General features: G+C 57.8%; 1 protein-coding gene across 3 annotated transcripts in view; it reads left to right on the forward strand.

The window, feature by feature from the left end:
- The window catches only part of DLGAP3 (DLG associated protein 3), a 128,339-nt gene that overhangs the window by 102,531 nt on the left and 2,856 nt on the right, over positions 1-22,952 (forward strand). For 2 of the 3 annotated variants that reach the window (XR_003997338.1, XM_030539283.1), the window contains exons 3-10: positions 10,706-10,911; positions 12,846-12,960; positions 15,161-15,395; positions 16,454-16,794; positions 17,395-17,480; positions 19,591-20,018; positions 20,382-20,473; positions 20,827-20,970. Coding sequence is in view for 2 of the 3 variants with exons in the window: in XM_030539283.1 (XP_030395143.1) it covers positions 10,706-10,911; positions 12,846-12,960; positions 15,161-15,395; positions 16,454-16,794; positions 17,395-17,480; positions 19,591-20,018; positions 20,382-20,473; positions 20,827-20,970 (1,647 nt within the window). In the remaining variant the exon portion in view is untranslated. The remainder of the gene's footprint in view (positions 1-10,705; positions 10,912-12,845; positions 12,961-15,160; positions 15,396-16,453; positions 16,795-17,394; positions 17,481-19,590; positions 20,019-20,381; positions 20,474-20,826; positions 20,971-22,952) is intronic. The other variant, XM_030539284.1, reaches the window with a different exon arrangement.

The following is a 22,952-nucleotide window of genomic DNA, read 5'->3' on the forward strand; positions in this document are numbered from 1 at the left end:
CTGGCGGCGGGGATGGGATGCAGAGAAGCTTGGGGTTGTCAGTCCAAAGGGGATGGTCCTGGCCTCCAGCTCCCTCCTGGGCTGGAACAAGGCAGCCCCAGCTGAGGGTCACCTGCTTCCCAATGATATAACCAGTGAGACTGGAGCCAGGTCCTGTGTCAAACGCCGAACAATGGCCTGAACTATCCGCCCCCCATCCCTATGCAGGGCTGGACCCAACCCCACTCCCACTGCACTCCACCCCCCCATCCCACCCATGCCAACCCCCTGCCCTGCGCACACCCAGTGCCACCCCCCCCCACTTTGGAAGACTTTGCTCTGGGTGTCAATCCTGCCGCTTAGTCTTGGTTTCATTGTGGCCCCACCAACAGCCATGTGGGCAGTGGGCAGTCTCTTTCCTGCCCGCTCTCCAGAATCCAGAGCGCCCGTGCCCTGCTGCGACCCCCTTGGCAGGGGCTTTGGTTTGCCAAGGGGTAGGGGGGCGCTTTTGTCAGGGAAAGGACCACACCCAGCCAGCGCTGGCCTTCTCTGTTTCTCCTCACCCAGCATTCTGGGCCTGTAGGGCTTTCAGTGGTGGGGTGAGGCCGCCTCCTCATTTCCTCTGCCTTGGGCCTGTGGATTGTTCCACATGTGACCATGTGGTGCAAAGGGCAAACGTTCCTGACCTGGCACTGACTTAGGTCATCAGTCCTGGCTTCTCCCCGTTTCAGTGGGGGGAATCTCCCTGTTCTAGACCGTAGGGTATTAAAGGGACCCGAGATGACTGGGTCCCTCCAGGTATCATGTGGTGATGAGATTAGTGTGAGGTCACTGCAGGGTGACGCCATGTGCAAGTCCTGGCATTGTTTCATCCCAGGATGCCGGATGACCATGCGAATCCTCATACCTGGTATGCTCTGGTAGGTGTTGCTGGACCCTGGGAAACTGAGGCATGGAGCGGGAAAGGGACTTGTCCACGGTCACTCAGAGAGACCTGAGGAGGAGCTGCATGTAGCTCAAAAAGCTTCTCTCATGCCCACAGAAGCTGGTCCAAGGAAAGACATTACCTCACCCACCTTCTCTCTCTCTAATATCTGGGGCCAGCATGGCTACAACAGTACAGCATACAGAGCCAGCGGCAGGAACAGAACCAGGAGTCCTGACTGCTGGTCTCCTGATCTGAAGACCAGGCTTCTCTGCTTCCTCTGCAAAGCACACGTTTGTCCAACAAAATGGCAATCACGCCGTTCCCCGGTGAAATGGGTCTGACTTTGGGAAGGTCACTGCCGATCAGGCATGTGCCACCAGCACTCCTGTGGCTTGTCACACCGGGCCTGCGGGGAGACAATTCCAGATGTGTCTTGCCTGCCTCTCCCGCTAACTGGAAGCACAGCTCGCTTCTGCCCCCCCCCCCGCTGAATTATTATTATTATTTATTGATCTGGGCCTGTGGTGAGCTCCAGAGCACTTAGCAGATTCCTAGCCTCTTGCCAGTCCAGTGTCTGTGTCCCCGGCTCCTTCCCAGGCTTTGCTGTCTCTGCAGCTGCAGCTCTCAGGGTAGCTGGTGGCTGGGGGAGGTGGGGGATGGGCTTGTTCTTCTGGCCTTGAGCTGGGGTCAGAAAATGGGAGTTCAACTCCCTCCTCCGCCCTAGACATCCAGTGTGACCGTGGTCGTGTCGCTTAGCCTCTCTGTGCCTCAGTTCCCCTGGTGTGAAAGGGGGGTGATGTTACCTCCATTCTCCCACTTGTGATCTATTCAGATTGTAGGGCAGGGGCTGTCTCTCACTATGGGTCTGTACAGCACCTGGCACACTGGGGCCCTGAGCTTGGTTGCAGCCTCTAAGGAGGGTTGCCAACTTTCTAGTCGCACAGAACCAAATACCCTATCCCTGCCCCTTCCCCGAGGTCCCACCCCACTCAGTACATTTCCCCCCTCTCTCGGTGGCTCACTCTACCCCACCCTCACTCACTTTCACAGGGCTGGGGTAGGGGTTTGGGTTGCAGGAAGGGGTGAGGGCTCTAACTGGGTGTGCAGGCTCCGGTGTGGGGCCAGAAATGAGGGGTTCAGGTGTGGGAGAGGGCTCCGGCTGGGGGTGCAGACTCTGGGGTGGGGCTGGGGATGAGGAATTTGGGGTGCAGGAGGATGCTCTGGGTTTCAGGGAGGCTCAGGGATGGGGCAGGGGGTTGGGGCTAGGGCTTGGGGGCGGCCTTACCTCGGACAGCTCCCGGTCAGCGGCACAGCGGGGGGGGGCTAAGGCAGGCTGCCTGCCTGTCCTAGCACTGCGCTGCGCATGCCCAGGAAGCAGCCAGCAGGCCTGGGCCCTAGGTTGGGGTGGCGGGGGCAGGAGGCTCCATGCGCTGCACTCGCCCGCAGGCACCACCACCCAGCTCCCACTGGCCGCTTCCGGGCGCAGCGTGGTGCCAGCCAGGACAGATGGGGACTAGCCTGCCTAAGCACCACAGCACTGCCGACTGGACTATTAGCGGCCTGATCGGCGGTGCTGACCAGAGCTCCAGGCTCCCTTCTCAACCAGATGTTCCGGTCAAAAACAAGAAACCTGGTCACCCTTCCTCATAGCAGCACTGCAGACCGACAGCACCTAGCAATGCCACTGCCGTTGGAGTGTAGGGCAGGAATCAAGGAATATGGTATCCCACTGACGCCAGCAGGTGATTTTAGGAAGGTGAAAGGGGATTGCAAGGGATGGCCTGGCACTAGGGGAAAAGGGTGATGGGGCCAACCCTCAGTGACCACAAGTGGCCAGCGGCACAGCGCCCCTTAGTGCTGGGGGGCTCCCAGAGACCAGGGGGGAGGCAGAGAAGGTGGGGGTAGGGGGAGACTGAATGAGCTGGCCGAAAAGGGCACAGAGGTTCTCCACCCTTATTCTGAGCGGTGGGATCAACGCTTAGCTTCACCCATGCACCCTGACAGCTGGCAGGCGCTGCCTGCTTTTAATGAGCCCTCGCCTTTCCGAGGAAAGCTCCCCTCCTCCTAACGTGTCCTCCCAAGAGCATATCTCTGCCAAACCACCTCTCCCTCCTCCGGCTCTGGCAGCTGGAGTGGGAGGTCCAGCTTGGGTCCTGCTGCTTTCAAAGGGCTCCTTTGCTATGGCTGGTTCAGAGTCACCCCACCCGGCTTCCTTTAAATGTGAGCCTAGAGCCAGGGCAGATACAGCATGTGGAAGGGCATGTGTCTGCCCATAGAAGGGCGGTCGCTCAGTCTCTCTAGCTAGCTATAGCTCTATGTGGGGGACAGATAGCTTGGTGATGAGCCAGGGCTAGCCCCCCCCACCCCCTGTGTGATGGGCATGTAGCTCCATGGCTGTCTGCTGTCCCCTGAGACTGAGTTCCATCCCTTTGGGTTGAGTGAGATGGGATCCAGGACCTGGCTTGGTTCCCAGCTTTCTGCTCCTCAGCCTGCCCCGTTTCCCTCTCCCTGGTGGCAGAATCGGGTCCAGTGTGCTACAGATGTGTATAGGCTCCTGTCCCAGCTCCCTCACGGAAGCTCCGCTCTTCGGTTCTTCTGCCTCATGCTCCTCTGAGGGATCCCTGGCCTGCCCCAGTTCCTGAGAGCTGCTCAGCGACGAGGCACAAATGGGCAGAGGTGGAGCTGCTTGCTCTGTTCTGGGCTATGGGTGCCCCAAGGCCAGGGTGATGGCCTGGCAACTCGGTGTATGGGACCTTTCAGCGGCTACAAGGAGTTACTAGTGACAGCTTGGCTACAGGGCCACTCCTGGCGCCGTGTGTTTAAAAGGCCGAGATGGCTGGTCTGGCAGAGCCCTGGGAGGATTACAGGTTCAGTCCCTGCACACGGCCTTGTGCTCCCACGGGCCTCCCCAGAGCAGGGTCTGGGTGTGCACCTTTCAGCCCCTGCTGGGGGAAGGAGATGCTCAGCATTGTGTCCCCTCCCCTAGTCGATTGTAGGAGGAGAGCAGAGAGAAGGGGACTTGAGGGCATCGCCAGATGATATCCCCTGGGGATGAGTGTTGAACACTGAGGACAGAAGTTCAAGCCCTGGGTTTCCTATGACCTGCTGATGGCGCTATGGCTGGTGGCATAACACCCCCTAGTGCTGCGCTGGGGAGCTGGCTCCATGCTGCGGCAGAGGGAAGCCCCCGCCCCTCTTGCTGAACCATCGGCAACTCTTCCTGTGTCTGCCTGAGTCTTCCTGCAGCAGGGGCTCAGAGCAGAGCTATCAGTCGCTGGCTGGGTGCTGTGGGGAGTAGCTGTCTGCTTCCCTGCTCACCTGAATCACCCAGCCTGCTCTCCTGATTAACTAATGGGAGGGGTGGTGCTGGGGGTCATTGTGCTTCTGGGAACAGGACTGGCTCTTTGATGGCAGCTCCCCTGTGACTGGGGAAGGGCGAACACTGAGCTTTGTAGGCCCTTGAGGGTCTGTCTACCCTGCACACTGAGCCCGGGCTCTGACCCAGGTTTGACCCACAGCCCCCCTTTCGTCCACACACAAATCAGTCTGACTCGGGTCAGCCAGCACTCGGGACCTGGGTCTTGGGATCCTGCTGGAGGGTGAGTCTGAGTCTGAGACCCACTGAGACTTGGTCCAACTGTCATTTTGCAGTGTGAACACAGCTCAAGCTGCAGCCTAGTCAGAAGGTCTGGGCAGTGCAGTATGGACGTGTTAGCAGGTCTGTGAGACCTGGGTCCTGCAATTGTAAAACCAGGTTCACAACGCCATGTGGACGCTCCGAGTCCCCGGGCTGGGCCCCGGGGACCCCGGTTCACAACGCAGCATGAACGCTCCAAGTCCCCGGGCCGGGCCCCGGGGACCCCGGTTCACAACACCACATGGATGCTCCGAGTCCCCGGGCCGGGCTCTGGGGACCCTAGTTCACAACGCAGCATGAATGCTCCGAGTCCCCGGGCCGGGCCCCGGGGACCCCGGTTCACAATGCAGCCTGGACGCTCCGAGTCCCCGGGCCGGGCTCTGGGGACCCTAGTTCACAACACAGCATGAACACTCCAAGTCCCCGGGCTGGGCCCCGGGGACCCCGGTTCACAACGCCACGTGGACGCTCTGAGTCCCCGGGCCGGGCTCTGGGGACCCCGGTTCACAACACCACATGGATGCTCCGAGTCCCCGGGCCGGGCTCTGGGGACCCTAGTTCACAACGCAGCATGAACGCTCCAAGTCCCCGGGCCGGGCCCCGGGGACCCCGGTTCACAATGCAGCCTGGACGCTCCGAGTCCCCGGGCCGGGCTCTGGGGACCCCGGTTCACAACACCACATGGATGCTCCGAGTCCCCGGGCCGGGCTCTGGGGACCCTAGTTCACAACGCAGCATGAACGCTCCAAGTCCCCGGGCCGGGCTCTGGGGACCCCGGTTCACAACGCCACGTGGACGCTCTGAGTCCCCGGGCCGGGCTCTGGGGACCCCGGTTCACAACACCACATGGATGCTCCGAGTCCCCGGGCCGGGCTCTGGGGACCCTAGTTCACAATGCAGCATGAACGCTCCAAGTCCCCGGGCCGGGCCCCGGGGACCCCGGTTCACAATGCAGCCTGGACGCTCCGAGTCCCCGGGCCGGGCTCTGGGGACCCTAGTTCACAACACAGCATGAACACTCCAAGTCCCCGGGCTGGGCCCCACAGACCCCAGTTCACAATGCAGTGTGGACGCACCCTGAGCGGGCCCTTGTCAGGCACGAGGACTCAGCCGAGTGCGAGCCCAGCTGGAGGCTGCATGTTACTCATCTCTGGACCAGCGCGAGGCTGAATGGCTCTTTCCTGCAGCTTTGTTCCCTGTTGGCTTTGCTCTCCCCAGTCTTCCCACAGTGCCTGGCGGACCAGTGCCTTGATGTTTGCGATTAGAGGAGAGTCGGGCTGTAATAGCCTTGTCCTCCAAAGGCACAAAGCGAAAAGGGTTTTATTTAAAGGGAAGATATTCTGCCAGCGGCTGCAGCCGCCTCCTGAGGTGCCGTGGCTCCCAGCTCTGCACATCCCAGCCCCGGTGCTCCTGCTAATCACAGCCACACAATGAGAAGGAGCCCTGGTCCTTGGCTCTCAGAGGTAGACAAAGCCCCAAAGGCCTGATCAATGAGTTCCCAGCTCTAACGAGGAGAAAACAGAGCAACGGGGGTGGCCAGGAGAGAGGCGGTTTGTGAAAATGCATCTTAATCCTTCTTCACAGCATCCTTTGCTGGATCCCTCTGTCTCCGTATAGGGCCCAGCACCTCACCCAGGTTCATGGGCCCCGTGGCGGGAGGGGAGGGTCACCATTCTCCACCATTCTGTGGAACCCTATAGGGTGCAGAGAGACTCACCCAAGGGCATACACAAAGCTTGTTGTGTCCCAATCTCCTGCATCCCAGTTCGGAGTTTTAGCCACAAATCCATGCTTCTCCTGCGAGCCCCGGAGAATGTGCTCACACACAGAGGGACCTATACATCTAAGGCCTAGGTAGCAGCAGCTCAAGATTTCCACCTGACATCCCACCGCTCTCTGCTAATGTTCTGCAGCCCCTGACTAGAGAGTGCCCAAACTGGGGACAGATTCTGCTCCTTACAGCTCTGTCCAGGCCCTGGCTATCTCCAGCCTTGGATTCCCAGTGCAGCCCTTCAGGAGTCCTCCCCAGGCCTGCTCTGTAGCGTACACCTCACAGACCATTGCAGAGCTCCCTGGCTCCCGAAGTGCAACCCCTAGGGCCTGCATTCCCCAGCTCCAACTCTGCCACTGCACCCCCTCCGCCAGCCTGCTCCCCTGCACACACATGCCTCTTGGACAGCCAGTGTTGCTGTCCCAGAGGTAAAGCAGAAGTCGCCCCCGGCTGAGGCCTTCTAATCTGAAGGGAAAACAGACTCTGCCCTCAGCTCACCCATGGCTCTTGGGCCAGATCCAAGAATCTCCACCTGTGTGCTGTCAGAGGAGCATGATTGAAAAATCAGGCCTGTGGGCATGTGTGTCCCGCGCCCCTCATGGGGCCAGGCTTCCCAGCTCTTAGCTGAGCAACGCTGCTGTTTGTTTCGCACCACTTAGCACAGAAAAATGTAAATGATCTGCCTTCCGAACGAGCCCGTCAGCAACAGGCCTTCCCCTCCTGCCATTGGCCTCCCTCCAGCCTCTCCATGGTAGAGGTGCCTGGTCCGCGCTGTGAACAGGGAGGAGGGCCTGTGTGTGTTGGCACATGTGTGTATGAGATCTCTGGGGCCAGACCCTGTCTGTGTGCTGATCCCTTTCTGCCGCCCTGGGTCTGAGAGGAGGCCTGGGCAGGAGCCAGCCCAGCGCTCTGGGGAATCCCAGCAAGGTTGCCCCATGCTGGTGTCATTCCAAGGGACAGGAGATACTTCCGGCCAAATCTTGTCCCCAGTTATGCTGGTGTAGATCCATAGCAACTCCACTGGCTTTAGCAGAGCTGCTCTGGATTTGCACCCATGAGTCAGCCTTTGCGCAGCACTCTATGCTGCGGTGTAGGAAATGGGTGTCCTTGCTGATCTGTGGGGCCAGGAAGGGCCACATTTGGTGCTCGTGCTGCTATAAATCTGGGGCATCTCCACTGGGCTTCAGTCACTCCAGTTTTGCATAGGAGGGAGCAGAACTCTCCCAAGATGCAATGGGGTGGTGGGTCTCACTCTTCTAGGCCCCAGCGGCTCCCCTGCCACTTAGACATCTGGGTAGAGCAAGAGGTTGGTTGCTGTTCAGCAGCGCCTGGCAGCCTTGGGGATGAGGTGTGCCAAGCAACCTCAGAGGTTGTGCTCAGCTCGGGTTCATTGACCGTGTGTTTTGCCCGTGGGCCCATATATGACTGGGGTAGTCAGGGCATGAAAGTTTCCACCTTCCCATTGGGGCATGGCTCTGTCACAACCAGCATCAATGGCTTCCGGCAGCTGGAGCTGCCCCCTCTTCCCATCGTGGTGGTGAGCTGGGTTTCAGGCAGGGGAGATAGCAGAGAGGTCTGTGGGAAAACGAAATTCCCATGAGCCTCCTTGGACCTGCCTCAGGTTCGATCTCATTGGGCTGAGCGGCTCCAGATGAGAAGGCTCCGGGCAGGGGTTCCCCTCGCTCTGCTGCGGCCCCCAGGAAGGGGAGTCAAATGGCCAGCGCTGGAGCCTGTGCAGGGCTGCTGGCCGGATTCCAGGCTGGTTAGCTCAGCTGTCACTCCCTATCTCTGGCCCCAAATTGCCGCAGCTCACTCATTGGCTGGAATGAGGGGATTCTTCAACATCTGCTCATCAGCTTTTCTGTGGCCCAGCCTTGGGCTACTGATTTCTGCCTGTCTCAGCTGGCAGATGCACCCCTTGTGCTGTCTGCTCCCAGAACGTTGTCTGGGCACCTGTCCCTCTGGCTCTGACCGGAGCAGCCCCCTCCTGAACCCCCTGCAGAAGAAGCCCCCTCCCCAGGAGCACTGGAGGCTCTGAGGTTTTGGCTAAGAAGCCCGAGCAGCAGGAAGCAGAATTCTGCCTCTTGGAAAGAAACAAAGGCAACAGCAGGGCAAGTCACCCCAGGACAGCCCCAGAGCCACCCTTTTCTCTTCTCCTCCCAGAAGGTCTCCATGGATGCACTGACACCCCGAAATGTCCATATTCCCATGTATCCCCAGAACCCAGACCGTCCCAGCACAAAGACATCTTCAGGGCCAGAAACAGCCCCGCAATGAAACGGCTCCAGTGCAATCGGCCATCCCAAACAGCACCAGGCTTCCCCACTGCTCCACGTTCAGCACATCTCACCCACCCATGGAAGAATTAACTAAGCAGGGATGGGCCAAACCAAGTCCCATTTATCCAAAGTCCCCCCACTCCCAATTGTCGGGCTCTGGTCACTATGGCTCCAGGCCAGCCCAGTCTAGGAGGTTTGCACCACGCCCAGCCTCACCCGGCTCCCATTGTCCCCCCTGGATTTTGGGTCAAACCAGCTGCCAGCCCCAATTCCAGCTCCTCGGTCTGTGTGCAAAATGAGATGGTGCCAGGTTCCTCCCCGCCCCTGGCTGGGAGGGTGCAAACACCCCTGTCCCCACCCACCCACAGGCTTTTGCCAGATCCCTTCCCAAGTGGCGGCCATGGGTGTTTAACTCTTTAATGCCTGCATTAGCGCTGCCAGCCGGCTCCTCTGCCTGACTTCCATGTTAAAAGCTAATTAGCCCTTCTCCCTCTTTCTGGGGGGGAAAGAGACTGTGAATGACAACAAAATGATCATTCACCTAGGGTGGGGGAGGGGATGGCCAGGTTCTCCTGGCCCCTTCCCCATTCACTCACCTTCCCAGCCCGGGTTACCCGACTGGGGACATGGCAGGGGAGCGAGAGACGTGGTAAGTGGACCCACTCTCGTTCACGTATTCCTTCTGAGTGGCCAGAAAGGCGCCTCTGTCTGCCTGGGTCTCTGGTGCTTTGTTCTTGTGCTCATCGCCCAGGGCATCCTGTCCCATCTCTGGAACCTGGTAAGGACCCGGGGCGCTGGCGCCCTTGGAACGGTGCCTTGACAGAGGGACTGGCCATGGGTGTGCCGGCCATGGGTGGGATTTGGCTCATGGGAGTTATGAGTATCACATGGGGGAATTCCTCAGCTGAGACGTCTGTGCCAGCTGTGTCCAGCGAGTCTGTGCAAAGGGACAAGGGTCAGGGAGGAGGGTTGGCGGGTGTGGGGGGCTGTGAACAGACTGGGCTGGGCCATGCCAGGGGACTGTGGGGCACCGAGCACTGAGGCTATCAAGGGTAAGGAGAGAAACGAGGCCTCTTTGAGGGCACTGAGCTTGCCCAGGCCAGCTGTCCTTTGCTTGGGAGTTTGGGGCAGGTTCTGACCCCAAACAGCACCCCAGCTATGTAGTGCTGGGACGCCAGTTCCTGTCATTGTGAGCCATGCCTGACAGCTCAGCGAAAGGAACCCCACCCCAGCAGACATGGGGCCCCCAAATTCACTTTCCCTTTGCAAAGGGGAAGGCAGGGTGATGGGAGCTGAGCTGCAGAAGGCTCACAGGGGCGCCCAGAAGATCAGATGCTTCTGCAAGCTCCGGGAACCCCTGAGCAGAGACCAAGCCAGGCTGGAGCAGCCGTCAGAACAGGAAGTTCTGGTTCTAGCAGAGCTGGTATCAGCAGGAGAATGGCCCATTTCACACAATCTCGTCCCTGCTGGAGTGTGGCCTCGCTGGAAAGCAATGGAAGCGGGGAGAGGAGTGAACCAAACTCCGCTGACATGGTTTGGGGCAGAGACGGGCTGAATGAAATCCTGTGATGCCTGGAGCCCTGGACTTTGGAGGTCAGATCGGGTGCCCTGGCCTTTGGGGCCTGGGTCTGAGCTGCAGGCTGCGGGGAGAGATGGGGAAATGGATGTTCCTCTTGTGGACAGTATGGTTTGCTTCTGCCTGGTGTGGTGCTCCCCGTGGCTAATGGGGAGTGTACCCTGCAACGAGCAGGGGAGAGAGGCCCTGTCCGTAATGGCTATAAAGAGGATTATTGTCAAGCTGCTGGACCCAGACAGACTCAGAGGTTCCTTCGGTTCTCTAGCTTCTCTGTCCTAGCATAGCGGCTCCCCAGTGTCCTGCCCTGGACTGTGCAACCATGGGCTGGATGGCTGAGTCTGGCTGGATGGGGGGTCAGATGGGGTCACAGCCCCCCCGATTTCTACCAGGAACCCCCACTGTACACCAGCAGAACCTTCAAATTGTGCCCCTGCCCGCACTATCAACTGTTCCGTGTCATCTCTGTCCCCATGTGTGCACCACTGCCCCAGGCTCCCTGACCCAACCCCTCTCCATGGGGCTCTCCTCACTGCAGGTGCCGCAGGATGAGTGGAGCAGCTACCCAGCGGTGGGGAAGGATGGCGAGATCCCCTGCCGGCGGATGCGGAGCGGCAGCTACATCAAGGCCATGGGGGACGATGACAGCGGTGACTCGGAAGCCAGTGCCAAGGTGTCTCCCAAGGGCTTGTCCCGGCGAGATGGCTACCGCCGCTCCTCCAGTGTAGACCAGGCCAGGACTAAGTAAGAGAGGGCCTGAGGGGCCAGGCCGGCTCTGAACTGCCTCCGGGCATGCAGGCTTGGAGAGGGGCAGGGAGCAGGGAGGTGGGGCTTGAGGAGAGGATTTTGGAGGATGTGGGTGCAGGGTGAGGGAGGGATAGTTGGGGGGAGGATATTGGGGAGGTGGGTGCAGGGTGGAGGAGGGATGGTTGAGGGGGAGGATGTTGGAGTGGTGAGTGAAGAGACTTGGGGGTTGCTTTACTTAGGCTTTAGTGAGAGGTGGATTCCAAGGGTTCTCTGGCAGGGAATTCAGGCTAAAATACAGTTTATTTAGTTTTTTAAATGAAACTCCATAAATCCATGGATTTCAGCAACCTTCCCACGTACCCCACCCCCCTGCAGATTTGTAACTTAAATATCCTAGGCTCAGGTTAGTGCAGGGATCTTTGAGAATGAAACTGACCAACCTTACAAGATTATACTCCCCTGTTGTATTAATTCATTATTATGTGCACTAAGGTAGTGCCCAAAAACCCAGATTGTGACTGCACCCCATTGTGCTAGGTGCTGCACATACCCATCAAAGGAGGAAGTCCCTGCCCTGTAGATCTTTCAGTCTGGGAGCACAGGGCATGGGGGAGAATTTCCAGGCAATGTATCTTTCAGTTTTCTTTGTCCTCCATGAGTGCTGGCGAGTAGATTTTGCACTAGGAAGTGGTCCGTTTTGCAGGGCTGCCATAAACAAGAAATGCAGAGGACCCAGGTTTTCAGAAACGCTTGTTCAAAACATCCACGGGTGTGATTGCGTGGCTCTGCTCGATGTGCGCACAGATGATATCCAGCTTACGTGGACATTTGCATGTGCAACTACTGTAGCTTCATTTGCACATAAGGGCCTGATCCTGTGCTCGGATCAGTGGGCACAGACCTAGTTCAGGAAGGCTCTGTGTGGGTGCAGGGTGCACATGAGGGGATCTGATTGCAGGATCGGGCCTTAGGTGCACAAGTGTCTGGGCATTTTTGTGCATGCAGATCTGTGAAACCAGGACAGTGAGTGAAACCCCAAAGGTTAAAATAAACTGTATTGGGATTCAGAGAAAGTTTGAACTGTTTGTCTTTCTAAGGGTTGGGCCTTGTCTATGCTGGGATTTTAGCCACTGCTGAAAACCCCTGGCTAAGAGGGACACAAACACAGTTTGCACCAACACGGGGATTTCACATTGCTGCAATTTATCTCTGTTGCAGGAATGGGGCAGGGAAAAGAGGAGGGTTACTGGGGTAAACTGCAATAGTGCAAATCATGCTGCAGTGTTTAGACTAGGGGTTTGCACTGGTGAAAACAGTGTTTGTATTAAGAGTTTGCACTAGTGTCAATTATGCTGGACTGGTGCAAATTGTGTTTAAATTCGAGGTTTGCACCATTGCACATTGCACTAGAGTGGTGTAAATCAGGCCTGCAGTAGGAGTTTGCACGGTTGCAGATTGCACTGGGCTGGTGTACATTGTACTGTGTTGAGGGAGGTCACATCAGTCCCTGTGTTGACATGGCTGTAGTGCTCTCAAGCGTTGGTGGCCCAGGTAAGGACACACCTGCTGGTTAACCTGCTCTGCTTCTCTCACTGGCGTTGCCCCTTTGCCAGCCCCATACTGCCACCATGGGTCTGCTGCCTGCCCTGCTTATCGGCACCTCCCTTTGCTGTGGAGGTGCGTGATGTTCTGTGAGCCCAGCCTAACCCAGCAAGGGCTCTGGGAATCCCCTCCTTGCTCCGGGGCTATCTGGGAAGATTGTAGAGGTGGTGATGAGCTCGTGTTGGGATGGCGGGCAGGGACAATGATTTGCCAGGTTCAGGGGGCGGCAGCAGGCAAACAGGAGCCGAGTCACTGGGCTGTTTCCAAATGCTCTGCTTGAACGTGTTGCTTTTGGTCCGAATCCTTTTTCCCCCACTGTCTCTCATTAGGTTTGCAAGTAGGCACTATTCTGATTCATATATCTGTAACTGTCCCAGCTGCTGCACCCCGCCCAGAATGCACCCTCGGGGACAGGGCTACGGACGCTCCTTCACCACCGGCCAGGTAAGGTGGGCAGTGCCCATCGCTGCTCCTGGCTTTTGTGCCCTGACTGCCCTGTGCCCTCAGTTGCTGTAGTTGATATGCTCGGCCCAGGGACAGGGGGCGGATGGTGTTTGGGTGGACTCAGCACCCACCATGGGGCTGGATTTTCCTAAGAGCCCAGCTCCCACTTGGGCTCCTGAATGAGTGGCTGGAGCTGAGGAGAACTCTGCACGCTAGGTGCTGAGTGGAGCCGTCTGGAGCTGGGCATCAGACTCAAGGTTCCCAAGTGGCAGCAGCGTTTGAGACGCGGCTCGGGTCTGGCTGCTCTCCATTGACCCTTCTGTGCCACATGGATTCCTGACCCCAGGCTAGTTCCACCCACCCCTGCATTGCATGTGCTAATCTGCAGCATGGGGATGCTGATTTTTGGGGAGGTGGCAGGCTTCTCTGCATGCACCAGCGATGCTCTGTCCCTTCCCCACAATGGCTCTGCTTCTGCTCCCCATCTGGCCAGCACTGTCCTTTCTCTGCTCATACGGTAACGCAGAGCGCTGTCTGCATGCTACCGGCCTTTCCTCCGCAGCCCTGCCTGGGCCGGCCATGACCCTCCCATTGATGGCAATGCAGAGTGCTCTCATGTCTTCCCAGGGGCTTGACTAGCCACAAGAGCCCCCTGGGTTCAGCTGGCAGCTCTCGTTCTTGGTCCCTCCTATCTGCTCCCAGCGTAGACCATTTATCTGCCCCTCCTTCTGCATGCATGTTAGCCCCAGGGAATGGTGCCCCACTTGCAGCCCGGACAGTGGCCAGGTAAACTGCCCCAGGGGCCCCTCCAAAGCGCTACAATCTTGAGGCCCTTCAGAATTGGTGAGGGGATTTCAGTGTCCGGGGCCCTTTCACTTTCTGGCCTCTCTGCCAAGCTGAGCTCCACATTTTTCACCAGCTGAGGTTTTCTCTCCCACTGATACATCTCGTAGAGGGCATCAAATGAGCACTGGGTGCTAATGACTTTGGAGGACAGTAGTGACTTGAGCTGGATTAAAACTAACGGCCTTGTAATGCAGGGTTCCCCTAGCCCATCTTACCATCTCCCCGAGCCATCCAGCACCAAAGAGGAACCTTAGTGTAGTGCTGTGAGAATTCAGAGTTGGTTTGGATAAGCTTCCCCAAAAGTTCGGAAGCTTCTCTGAACTCTGAACCTCTTGGTTGTGCCAGGCCTGGCTGGTAACATCTAGGGAAGAGCTTGTCTCTCCCATAATCCTGGTGCTGCTTCTCCCAGTGCTGCCCAGACAGACTTCGCCTCCCCTCAAAAATGGGTTTGAACTTTGGGTCACCGTCTCAGTGCCGGGTTTCCCCAGCGAACACCAGGGCCCCCTGCAGTCACTGTGCTAATGCCTGGGCCCGGCACCAGGATTTGGGCAATGATATCTGCCTGCTCTCTCACAAGAGCAGAGGTAGAGAGACCTTCTAGGTGCTCCAGGGACATGCTGCAATGGATGGAAACCTTGACTGGGAGTCGCCTCCCCCCAGTGGGTCACGGCTGGGCTCCAGGCAGCACCTGCAGTGAAATAAAGCTTGGCATGATCAGTCGGACCTTTCCCTCGTGGCAGATTCTCAGAGGAGGTAGCTGCCTGGTACCAAGGCTCAAGAGCTGCAGCAGAGGGGAGAGGCCCTGGCAGTTGACGGGAGCTTGGCAATGGGACTGGCAGACTTTCCTGTCTAGGTCGCTGGGTCAAATCCAGCCAGGGGGACGGGAACAATTGGCATCTTGGCAACCTGTGTGCAGTGAGTTTGGTTGGTCTCGATCGACTTCCCAGTGGACAGATGTCCACCTCAGCAAAGTCAGCGTGTGCCACATTGAGTGGCAGGCTCAGCAGAGGCCAGGCATTGCTTGGGGTGTGGAGACCGAGCGCCCCTCTTGCCCCTGCAGAAGGAGCTCCATTGGGGGCAGGGGCTGGCTCTGCATTGCTGTGCCTAGTGAAGCCCCAGGGTCCCCCGCTGGCTGGAGTCGAAGGGTCTGGGTGACTGGGGAGGGATGGATGCAGGGCCCTCACTGTGCTGGCCATATCAGTCTCACCTCTAGCCCTGGAGCCACCAGCGGGGGCCAGAGCGAGTTGTTCTCTGTAGCCCCTCTGGTATTTCCATGGAGGGTGGTGCTGGGGGTGGGGGCGCTGGACCCTGTCAGAGCTGCCCAGGCCCCTCATCTGCCCCACTCTCCCCTCAGATCAACGAGGAGCTGAACCACCAGTTTGAGGCGGTCTGCGAGTCCGTCTTCGGCGAGGTGGAGTCCCAGGCCGTGGAGGCGCTGGACCTGCCTGGCTGCTTCCGCATGCGGAGCCACAGCTACCTGCGGGCCATCCAGGCAGGCTGCTCCCAGGACGACGACTGCCTCTCGCTCTTCTCCATGTCCGTCCCGCCCAGACCAGCCATCACCAGCAGCATCCTGAAGCCCAGCACCTGTGAGTCCCGGCCCCTGCTCCCCGGGGCCCTTCACTCGTACAGGGACGGGTGGGGAATCCTGCTGGGACTCAGAGGGACCTCACACACCCACCCCAGCCCCTTCCCACAGAGGGACCCCCCGGACCTGCTTCTCCCCCTTCCCACAGAGGGACCTCCTGCCAGCCCCTCCCTCTTCCCACATTGGGCCCCCACACCAGCCCCCCGCTTCCCATGAGGAATCCCCTTAAACCCATAGAGGACCCCCACACCAGCCTCTCCCCTTCCCACATAGGCACCCCCCTGCCAACCCCTTTCCATAGAGGGACTTCCCCCACCTCCCCATAGAGGGACCTGCTCACCTACCTCCCCCTTCCCAGAGATGGCACCCAGTGGGCTCACCACTCCAGCTTCCCACTGCCGCTCTTTTCCGCCATCTTGAACGGCTTTCTGGGATGCCCTCCAAGGGCCAGGCTAAGCTGCCCATAAGCTCATCCGCTGTGAGGCTGCGGGTGCTGCCAGCCGCAGGGCAGCTCTCTCGCCGGCTGGAAACATCAGGCTCACTGAGATGGCATCTCATGTGGCCAGCATGGGGGGAGACTAAGTATGTCCGATTTGGCGTTGCTCCAGCCAGCCAACACCCCTGTCTGTCTGTCCATCAATCCTCTGCATTTATTTCGGGTTTCCCCTTCTCTCTTTTCTCTCTCCCTTTTTCTGTCTGCCTGCCTGTCCTGTGACTTGTGCAGCACAAGAACACACTGATCTTCCCTCTCATTTGAGGGTCATCTGGTCCCTTTGGGTTTAGTGGACAAACTGGCCAAGCAGCCAGTCCAAAAGCAAACGAAACTTTTATGCCCCTTGCCACAAGCTCACAGTTAACTGGCAGGGCGTGCGGGGTGTGCAGCCTTTGGTGGTGCAGCAGCGTAGGGCCAATTGCTCGGCTGGTGTAAATGGGCCCAACTTCAGTAGTGCTAGGCCTGGAAGCCGGAGGAAGAGGCGGAATTGGCCGGTGTTTGCGTTCGGAAATGAGAACGTGTCTCTTTCTCATGTGATGTTTTATCGTGTGCCTCTCCCACAACAGCCTTCAGTTACAGAAAAGCGCCGCTTCCCCTCCCTCCAGGAATCAAAGCCAAGCCCCTGACCTCAGTCACGGCACAGAGCAGCATTCAGTCCACCCACGAGAGCTACCTCCCCAGCGAGGTCTCCCGGAGCCCCTCGTGGTCCAAAGATGCCGCGGCTCGCTGCAACTCCACGGAGAGCTTGGAGAACTCCAAGGTAACAGCCATCTCCTTGGATCTGCCTGCCGTCCAGCCCCGGGGCTCTCCCAAGCCGTCCACACTCATCATCAAGGCCATCCCTGGCCGGGAAGAGCTGAGGAGCTTGGCACGGCAGAGGAAATGGCGCCCGTCCATTGGAGTTCAGGTAAGTGTCGCTCTCCCCTGGCTCCCCGGAGCCTCCCAGTGTTGAACCTCGGCCTAAGCCCATCTAGATTCAGCTGCCAATGCTGAACGGTAGCCCTATGACTCAGGGCTTCCTGGGGACCCCAGCACTGGCACTTCCAGGCTTGGCAAGTGGGGCTCTGTGCAGGGTCCCAAGGCATGGTGGCTCGCCTCCCATTCAGCCATCCCATTTCTTGCCTTCAGCTCCAGACCAAGGTCTCACCACCACGACCTGGCTTTGCAGCCATTGCCAAGACCTGTTGCAAGCGGCATCATATCTGCATGAAATGGTCTTGCCAACAGGCAGTGGCAGCACAAGGTTCCTTCCTGCCATGGCCCCCCACCATACCTCATCCTTGACGAACAGGGCGAGAGGAGGCTCTAGTCTCAGTGGCCCTTCATCTCCGTGCTGGAAGCTCCTGGAGCTGCCTGGCCATTGCTTTTGTCAGTGCTTTGTTTTCCTGGCTTTCCCACTGCTGCACTGCTGCATCCGCTGGCGGAAATTAAAAAGCATGAGTCTATTGCGCCCGAGGCTGTGCAGTGATTCTTCCCCAACATGCTCTCCCTCTGATCACCACCGCAGGTTGAGACTATATCTGATTCCGACACAGAAAACAGGAGCCAGAGGGAATTCCACTCCATCGGGGTGCAAGTGGAGGAAGACAAAAGGTACAGCTGGTTAAATGCAGCTTTTATCGCTCCATCCCTCCAGGAGCAGGGCTTAGCACAGCCGCCGTGCCAGCTTGATTGTATTCACACAATGCCTCCCCCAAACTAAACGTTCCTAACGTGTGCCTCTTCTCCCGAGCATCCCAAGAGCTCGGCAGCTTCTTGTGCTGACTGCTAAGTACAGCTGTGTTTCCTCGTTAGCTCATAAATCAGTGCGCAATGCAGGCAGCAGCTGGGCAAGCTTCCCTGTGCAACATGCCTCATCCCTGACCTGATGTCATCCTAGGGATGGGTAGGTAGGTAGGTCAGTCTCTGGACCATTAAGCTGCTTGGTCGGTCAGCTGTCGTAGAAGGTGCTGATTGTGATGAGCAGGGAGGTTGTGCTGTGGGCACTCGTCCGCTGCAAAATGGATGGAGGCCCAGCAAACTCATGTCACACAGGTCAGCAAGTTGTCACAACTTTTGCTCACTCCTATCACTCCTAATAGATTCACATCTGCACCCAAGAGGCTAGAGGTATCCTGTTAGGGCCCACCCCCCGCCCGAGCCACTCACTTTCTTATCAGCACGTTTGTTACCCTGGGGCCCTGACTGGTTTGCCAGAACACCAGCCGCAAAGCAGTGTGACCTACACGCTGGGCTGGTACTGAGGGATTTGCAGCTGTCTGGATTCTCTCTTGCTGCAGATTTGAGCAGTGACTCTGGGATTGATCCCTGTGGGATGTGTTGTGCCTGCAGATCAGCAGCTTCTTATCTGTCCATGGTTCTGAGCCAGATCTGGGGTTTGGTTCTGATCCAGATCTGGGGTTCAGTTCTGGGGTTTTGGATCTGCCCATCATAGAGGCCCCTGGTTCTGATCCGGAAGTGGAAGTACAGTTCTGTAGGATCTGTCTGAGGCCATCAGTACCTGGACCTGGGGCTGAGCAAGGCTGTGGTGTGAAGTAGCTCTGACTCAGCTGTTCAGGCGAAGAAGCTGAGATGCCAAGTGGAATCCAGTTGAGACCCCCAGAGTTGGCCACCAAAGGGGCCCTTCACGTGCACCACTGGGGTTTGTCCAGCTCTGACCCAAGCCCCTCCTCTCAGACAGACAGCGCCTCAGAAGCTGGGCTATTCTGGACCTGCTTGTTCACCCTCCCTGCCTCCCCACTCCTTCCCGCCCACGGCCGAGTCACTGAAGACAAGGCGTCTGAGAGGAACTTCCCATGTTCCTTCTCTTTGCTTGACAAGGGGCCTGTCCCTCTCCCAGTCCTTCAGCATCCATCCAGGGCCCGTTACCATAGAAACAGACTAGTGCGCGCAAGCAGGAGAGAAGGCATTGAAATGAGGGAACAGGAGGAAGCGGCTGTTAGCGGGCTGTCCCCACGGACAGCCGCGAGCTCAACAGCTTGGGAGCCTCTGCAGCTTCTCTGGAACGGGAGCCAGCGCGGCCCCTCGCTCTGCTCCTGCAAGGGAAGCGGTGTCCGGCTGGGCAGGGTGGGGAGGTCCAGGGTCGCAGTGCAGAGGGGCAGCGCAGTCCCAGTGCGTGAGGTTTACAGTCAGTGAGCTCCGAACTAGGGGTTGCACTCCAACCGGGCAGGTTTCCTTAGACCGTCCCCACTCCCACTACTCCAGCTCCAGGCTCCCACACACAGCTCTGCCGATGCCCTTCCATCCTGACCCACAGCCTCGTTATCCCAGTCCTGGGGCCCCTGCAGCTCTGCCAATACCCTTCCATTCTGACCCACAGCCCCGTTATCCCAGTCCTGGGGCCCCTGCAGCTCTGCCGATACCCTTCCATCCTGACCCACAGCCCCGTTATCCCAGTCCTGGAGCCCCTGCAGCTCTGCCGATGCCCTTCGATCCTGACCCGCAGCCCCGTTATCCCAGTCCTGGGGCCCCTGCAGCTCTGCTGATGCCCTTCGATCCTGACCCGCAGCCCCGTTATCCCAGTCCTGGGGCCCCTGCAGCTCTGCTGATGCCCTTCCATCCTGACCCACAGCTCCCCGTTATTCCAGTCCTGGAGCTCCTGCATCTGTGCTGATGCCCCCTGCTGTGGTTTGAATGCTTTGCAATGCTCCTGCTGTGGAAAGGCGAATCCGTCCCCATAACCCCCTTTACCCCCTGTCCCCAGACGGGCCCGGTTCAGGCGCTCAAACAGCGTGACGGCCGGTGTGCAGGCAGACCTGGAGCTGGAAGGCTTCACGGGCCTGTCGGTGGCCACAGAGGACAAGGCCTTGCAGTTTGGGCGGCCCTTCCACCGGCACTCCTCAGAGCCAGACGCGTCCAGCCGGCAGTACTCGGTGTTCAAGACGGTGCACACACAGGGTCAGTGGGCCTACCGGGAGGACTACCAGATGCAGTATGACACCGTGGAGGTGCCCCGGCGGGACTCCTGGATCAACAGGGGCTCCCGCAGCCTCCCTGACTCTGGCAGGGCCTCTCCCTGCCACCGGGATGGGGAGTGGTTCATTAAGCTACTGCAGACTGAGGTGGAGAAGATGGAAGGCTGGTGCCAGCAGATGGAGCGAGAGGCCGAGGACTATGACCTGCCAGAGGAGAGTGAGTCCAGATGGGGCTGTGAGACTGGATGGGGCTGTGAGACGGGATTCCCCTAGGGCTGGTGGGGCTGGAGTCTTGCTCAGCATCCCCCAGCCTGGGCTATCCCCCAAATGCCTCCTGCAGCACAGTGTCCCAGACGTGTGTTGAGTAACGGGTGTATCCCCTTTGGAACCTGAGCCAGTGGTTGCCCCACACATGGTGCCATCTGGCTCACAAAGGGTTAAGGAGGCTGGGCTTAGTGGCAAGAAATACTTTCCAGGGCTCGTGATGGTGCATCCCTGGAGCTAGAAGGGGATTGGGGGGAGGTAATCAAGCTGCATGTCATTAGCAAATTCCTCACCCATTCTCTATGTGCCTTATCAGTCCTGGAGAAGATCCGGAGCGCCGTGGGCAGCACCCAGCTCCTGATGTCCCAGAAGGTGCAACAGTTTTTCCGACTCTGCCAGCAGAACATGGTGAGCGCCTCCTTCCTTATGAGTTTTCCAGGGATGTGTTCTGTCCGACGGGCAACTGGGCTGAGGCAGCAGCAAGTCCCCGGGGATCTGAAGTGGGGTACATGACACTCTGCACAGCTGGCGATGATTCCATTTGGAGGTGCTACCTGATGGGTTGGAGGCTCAGCCTGACCCTCTTAAGGCTGCATCCAAGGTGCTATAGGGAATAAATGGCCCTTTAAATCCATTAAGGCCCAGACAGCTCAACTCTGCTCCTCATCAGCTTGAGCAGGGAAGTGATGGAAGACCTGGAGTCTTCAGCACCCCATGGTATGTAAGGAGCTAACCCGCCTTGTCTTCTCCCCCTTTGGAAGGACCCTAATGCGTTCCCCATGCCCACCTTCCAAGACCTGGCTGGATTCTGGGACCTCCTGCAGTTGTCCATTGAGGACGTCAGCTTGAAGTTCGCGGAGCTTCAGCAGCTCAAGGCCAATGGATGGAAACTCATCGAGCCCAAGGTAGGAGGATCAGACCATGAGTGCCAATTGGCTGAGAAGTGGGATGGGTGCATCTAGGATGCAGGGGTGGGGTAGCTCTCACTTCACAATGCACAAAGTCAGCTTTTGTTGGCCTCCTGCAGGAGAACAAAGACAGCATATGCCATAATGTTACTATGTGAATCCATGGTGCACTCACATCTTGAATATGGTGCCCAGTTCCGGTCGCCTCATTGCAAAAAGCAGATAGTGGAACCAGAAAAGGCTCAGAGAAGGGCAACAAAGATGATCAAGGATGTGAAATTGCTTCCTTACGAGAGACCAAAAAGATTAGAGTCCTTCAGCTTAGAAAAGAGATGACTAAGGTGGGATATGCTAGAGGTCTATAAAATCATGAACGGCGTGTAAAAAGTGAGTAGAGAAGTGTTTGATCCTTTCACACAATACAAAAATCTGGGGTTACTCGATGAAATTAAGAGGCAGCAGGTTTAAAACAAACATAAGGAAGTACTTTTTCACACAACCCACAACTAACCTGTGGAACTCATTGCCGGAGGATGTTGTGAAGGCCAAAAATATAACTAGATGAAAAAAAAACTGGATAAATTCATGAAGGATCAGTCCATCAGGTGGCTCTTAGCCAAGATGATCAGGGATACAAGCCCATACTTTGGATGACCCTCCACCTCTGATTGCAAGAAGACAGGGGTGGATCACTCCATAATTGCCATGTTTTGTACGCTCCTCCTGAAGCTCTGGTGTGGGCCACTGTTGGGGACAGGATACTGGGCAAGGTAGACCATGGTCTGACTCAATATGACAACTCTTAGGTTGTTACATGTGGGGTATTGTTAGTGGGTGTATTTGTGGTTTGGCAGAAGAGCAGAGGGTTTGTTGGGAGGGAGGGGGCGGGGACATAATCGGATCTATTGTGTATATCGCGTGTGGTTCCCATAGCATTCAAGCACCGTCACGCAAAAAGAATGGAGAGAGAGAGAAGAAATGGGTCTGGCTGGAACCAATGACGCGCTGAAAGGGAGAGCTCTGTCTTGAGGCACTCCAGCAGTTTCCCAGCTCCAGGAGAAACCTGTGGTCCTTGGCATCTCCATTGTGTGTGCGGATTACGGAGTCTAGATCCATCTCTCCTTCAATTGCATCCCTGATGCTGTCCTCAGCCCCTTGTTGTGGGGAGAAGGGGCAGGCCAGGAAACAGATAAACCTTGGGCCCCATTGCCCGTCTCAGTAGAGATTAACCTCCTCTTCTCCGTTCATTGGTTCGTGGGGCTGGGGTGGGGGATGACCACGACCGGGTTACTGCACCAGAGGGACAGAGAGGGGTGAGCTGGTGGGAGCCCTGCCAGCCTGTGAGCGTGGCCAGGACCAGTTAGCAAAGGCCTAGCCCTTCTGTCCTGAACCTACCTGCAGATGGAGCCTTTGTGACCCACGGGGAGCGACTCCGCTCAGGGTAGGTGGAGAGTGCAGATACTGCGCCCAGCTAGCATGGGTGTATACAGCAGCATAGACAGTGAGGCACAGCTTAGGTGAGTAGAGCAGAGTGCCCCCCACACCTGAACCCCTGGGGTCTACACCCTGTCTGGCTCGCTACACAGCTTAAGTGAGTAGAGCAGAGTGCCCCCCACACCTGAACCCCCGGGGCCTACACCCTGTCTGGCTTGCTACAAGCCCAAGCAGTGCCTCGCAAGTCTACCCTGCTATTTTTAGCACTTAGTGTCCCGCTGCCTCCCTGCTGCTGGTGCCTTTCCCTGCAGCGGGCAGCGACACATGTAGTGCCTGTCTGCACACTGCCGTTAAGCGCAGACATAGTGTAAGTGAGCTAAAAATAGTCTGCCCCTTGGCAGAGCCAGTGGGAGCTCAGCGAGAAGTTGCTGCTATGCCTGTCTCATCCTGGCTCGTGTCTCAGGGACTTCCTAGGGAAAAAGTTGGGGAGATGAGAGATCTATGATCACAGCTACCTTCTTCTTTTTCCATGCATACTTCTGCTC

Source organism: Gopherus evgoodei, chromosome 20 (genome assembly GCF_007399415.2).
Source record: "Gopherus evgoodei ecotype Sinaloan lineage chromosome 20, rGopEvg1_v1.p, whole genome shotgun sequence".
Taxonomy (NCBI): domain Eukaryota; kingdom Metazoa; phylum Chordata; order Testudines; family Testudinidae; genus Gopherus; species Gopherus evgoodei.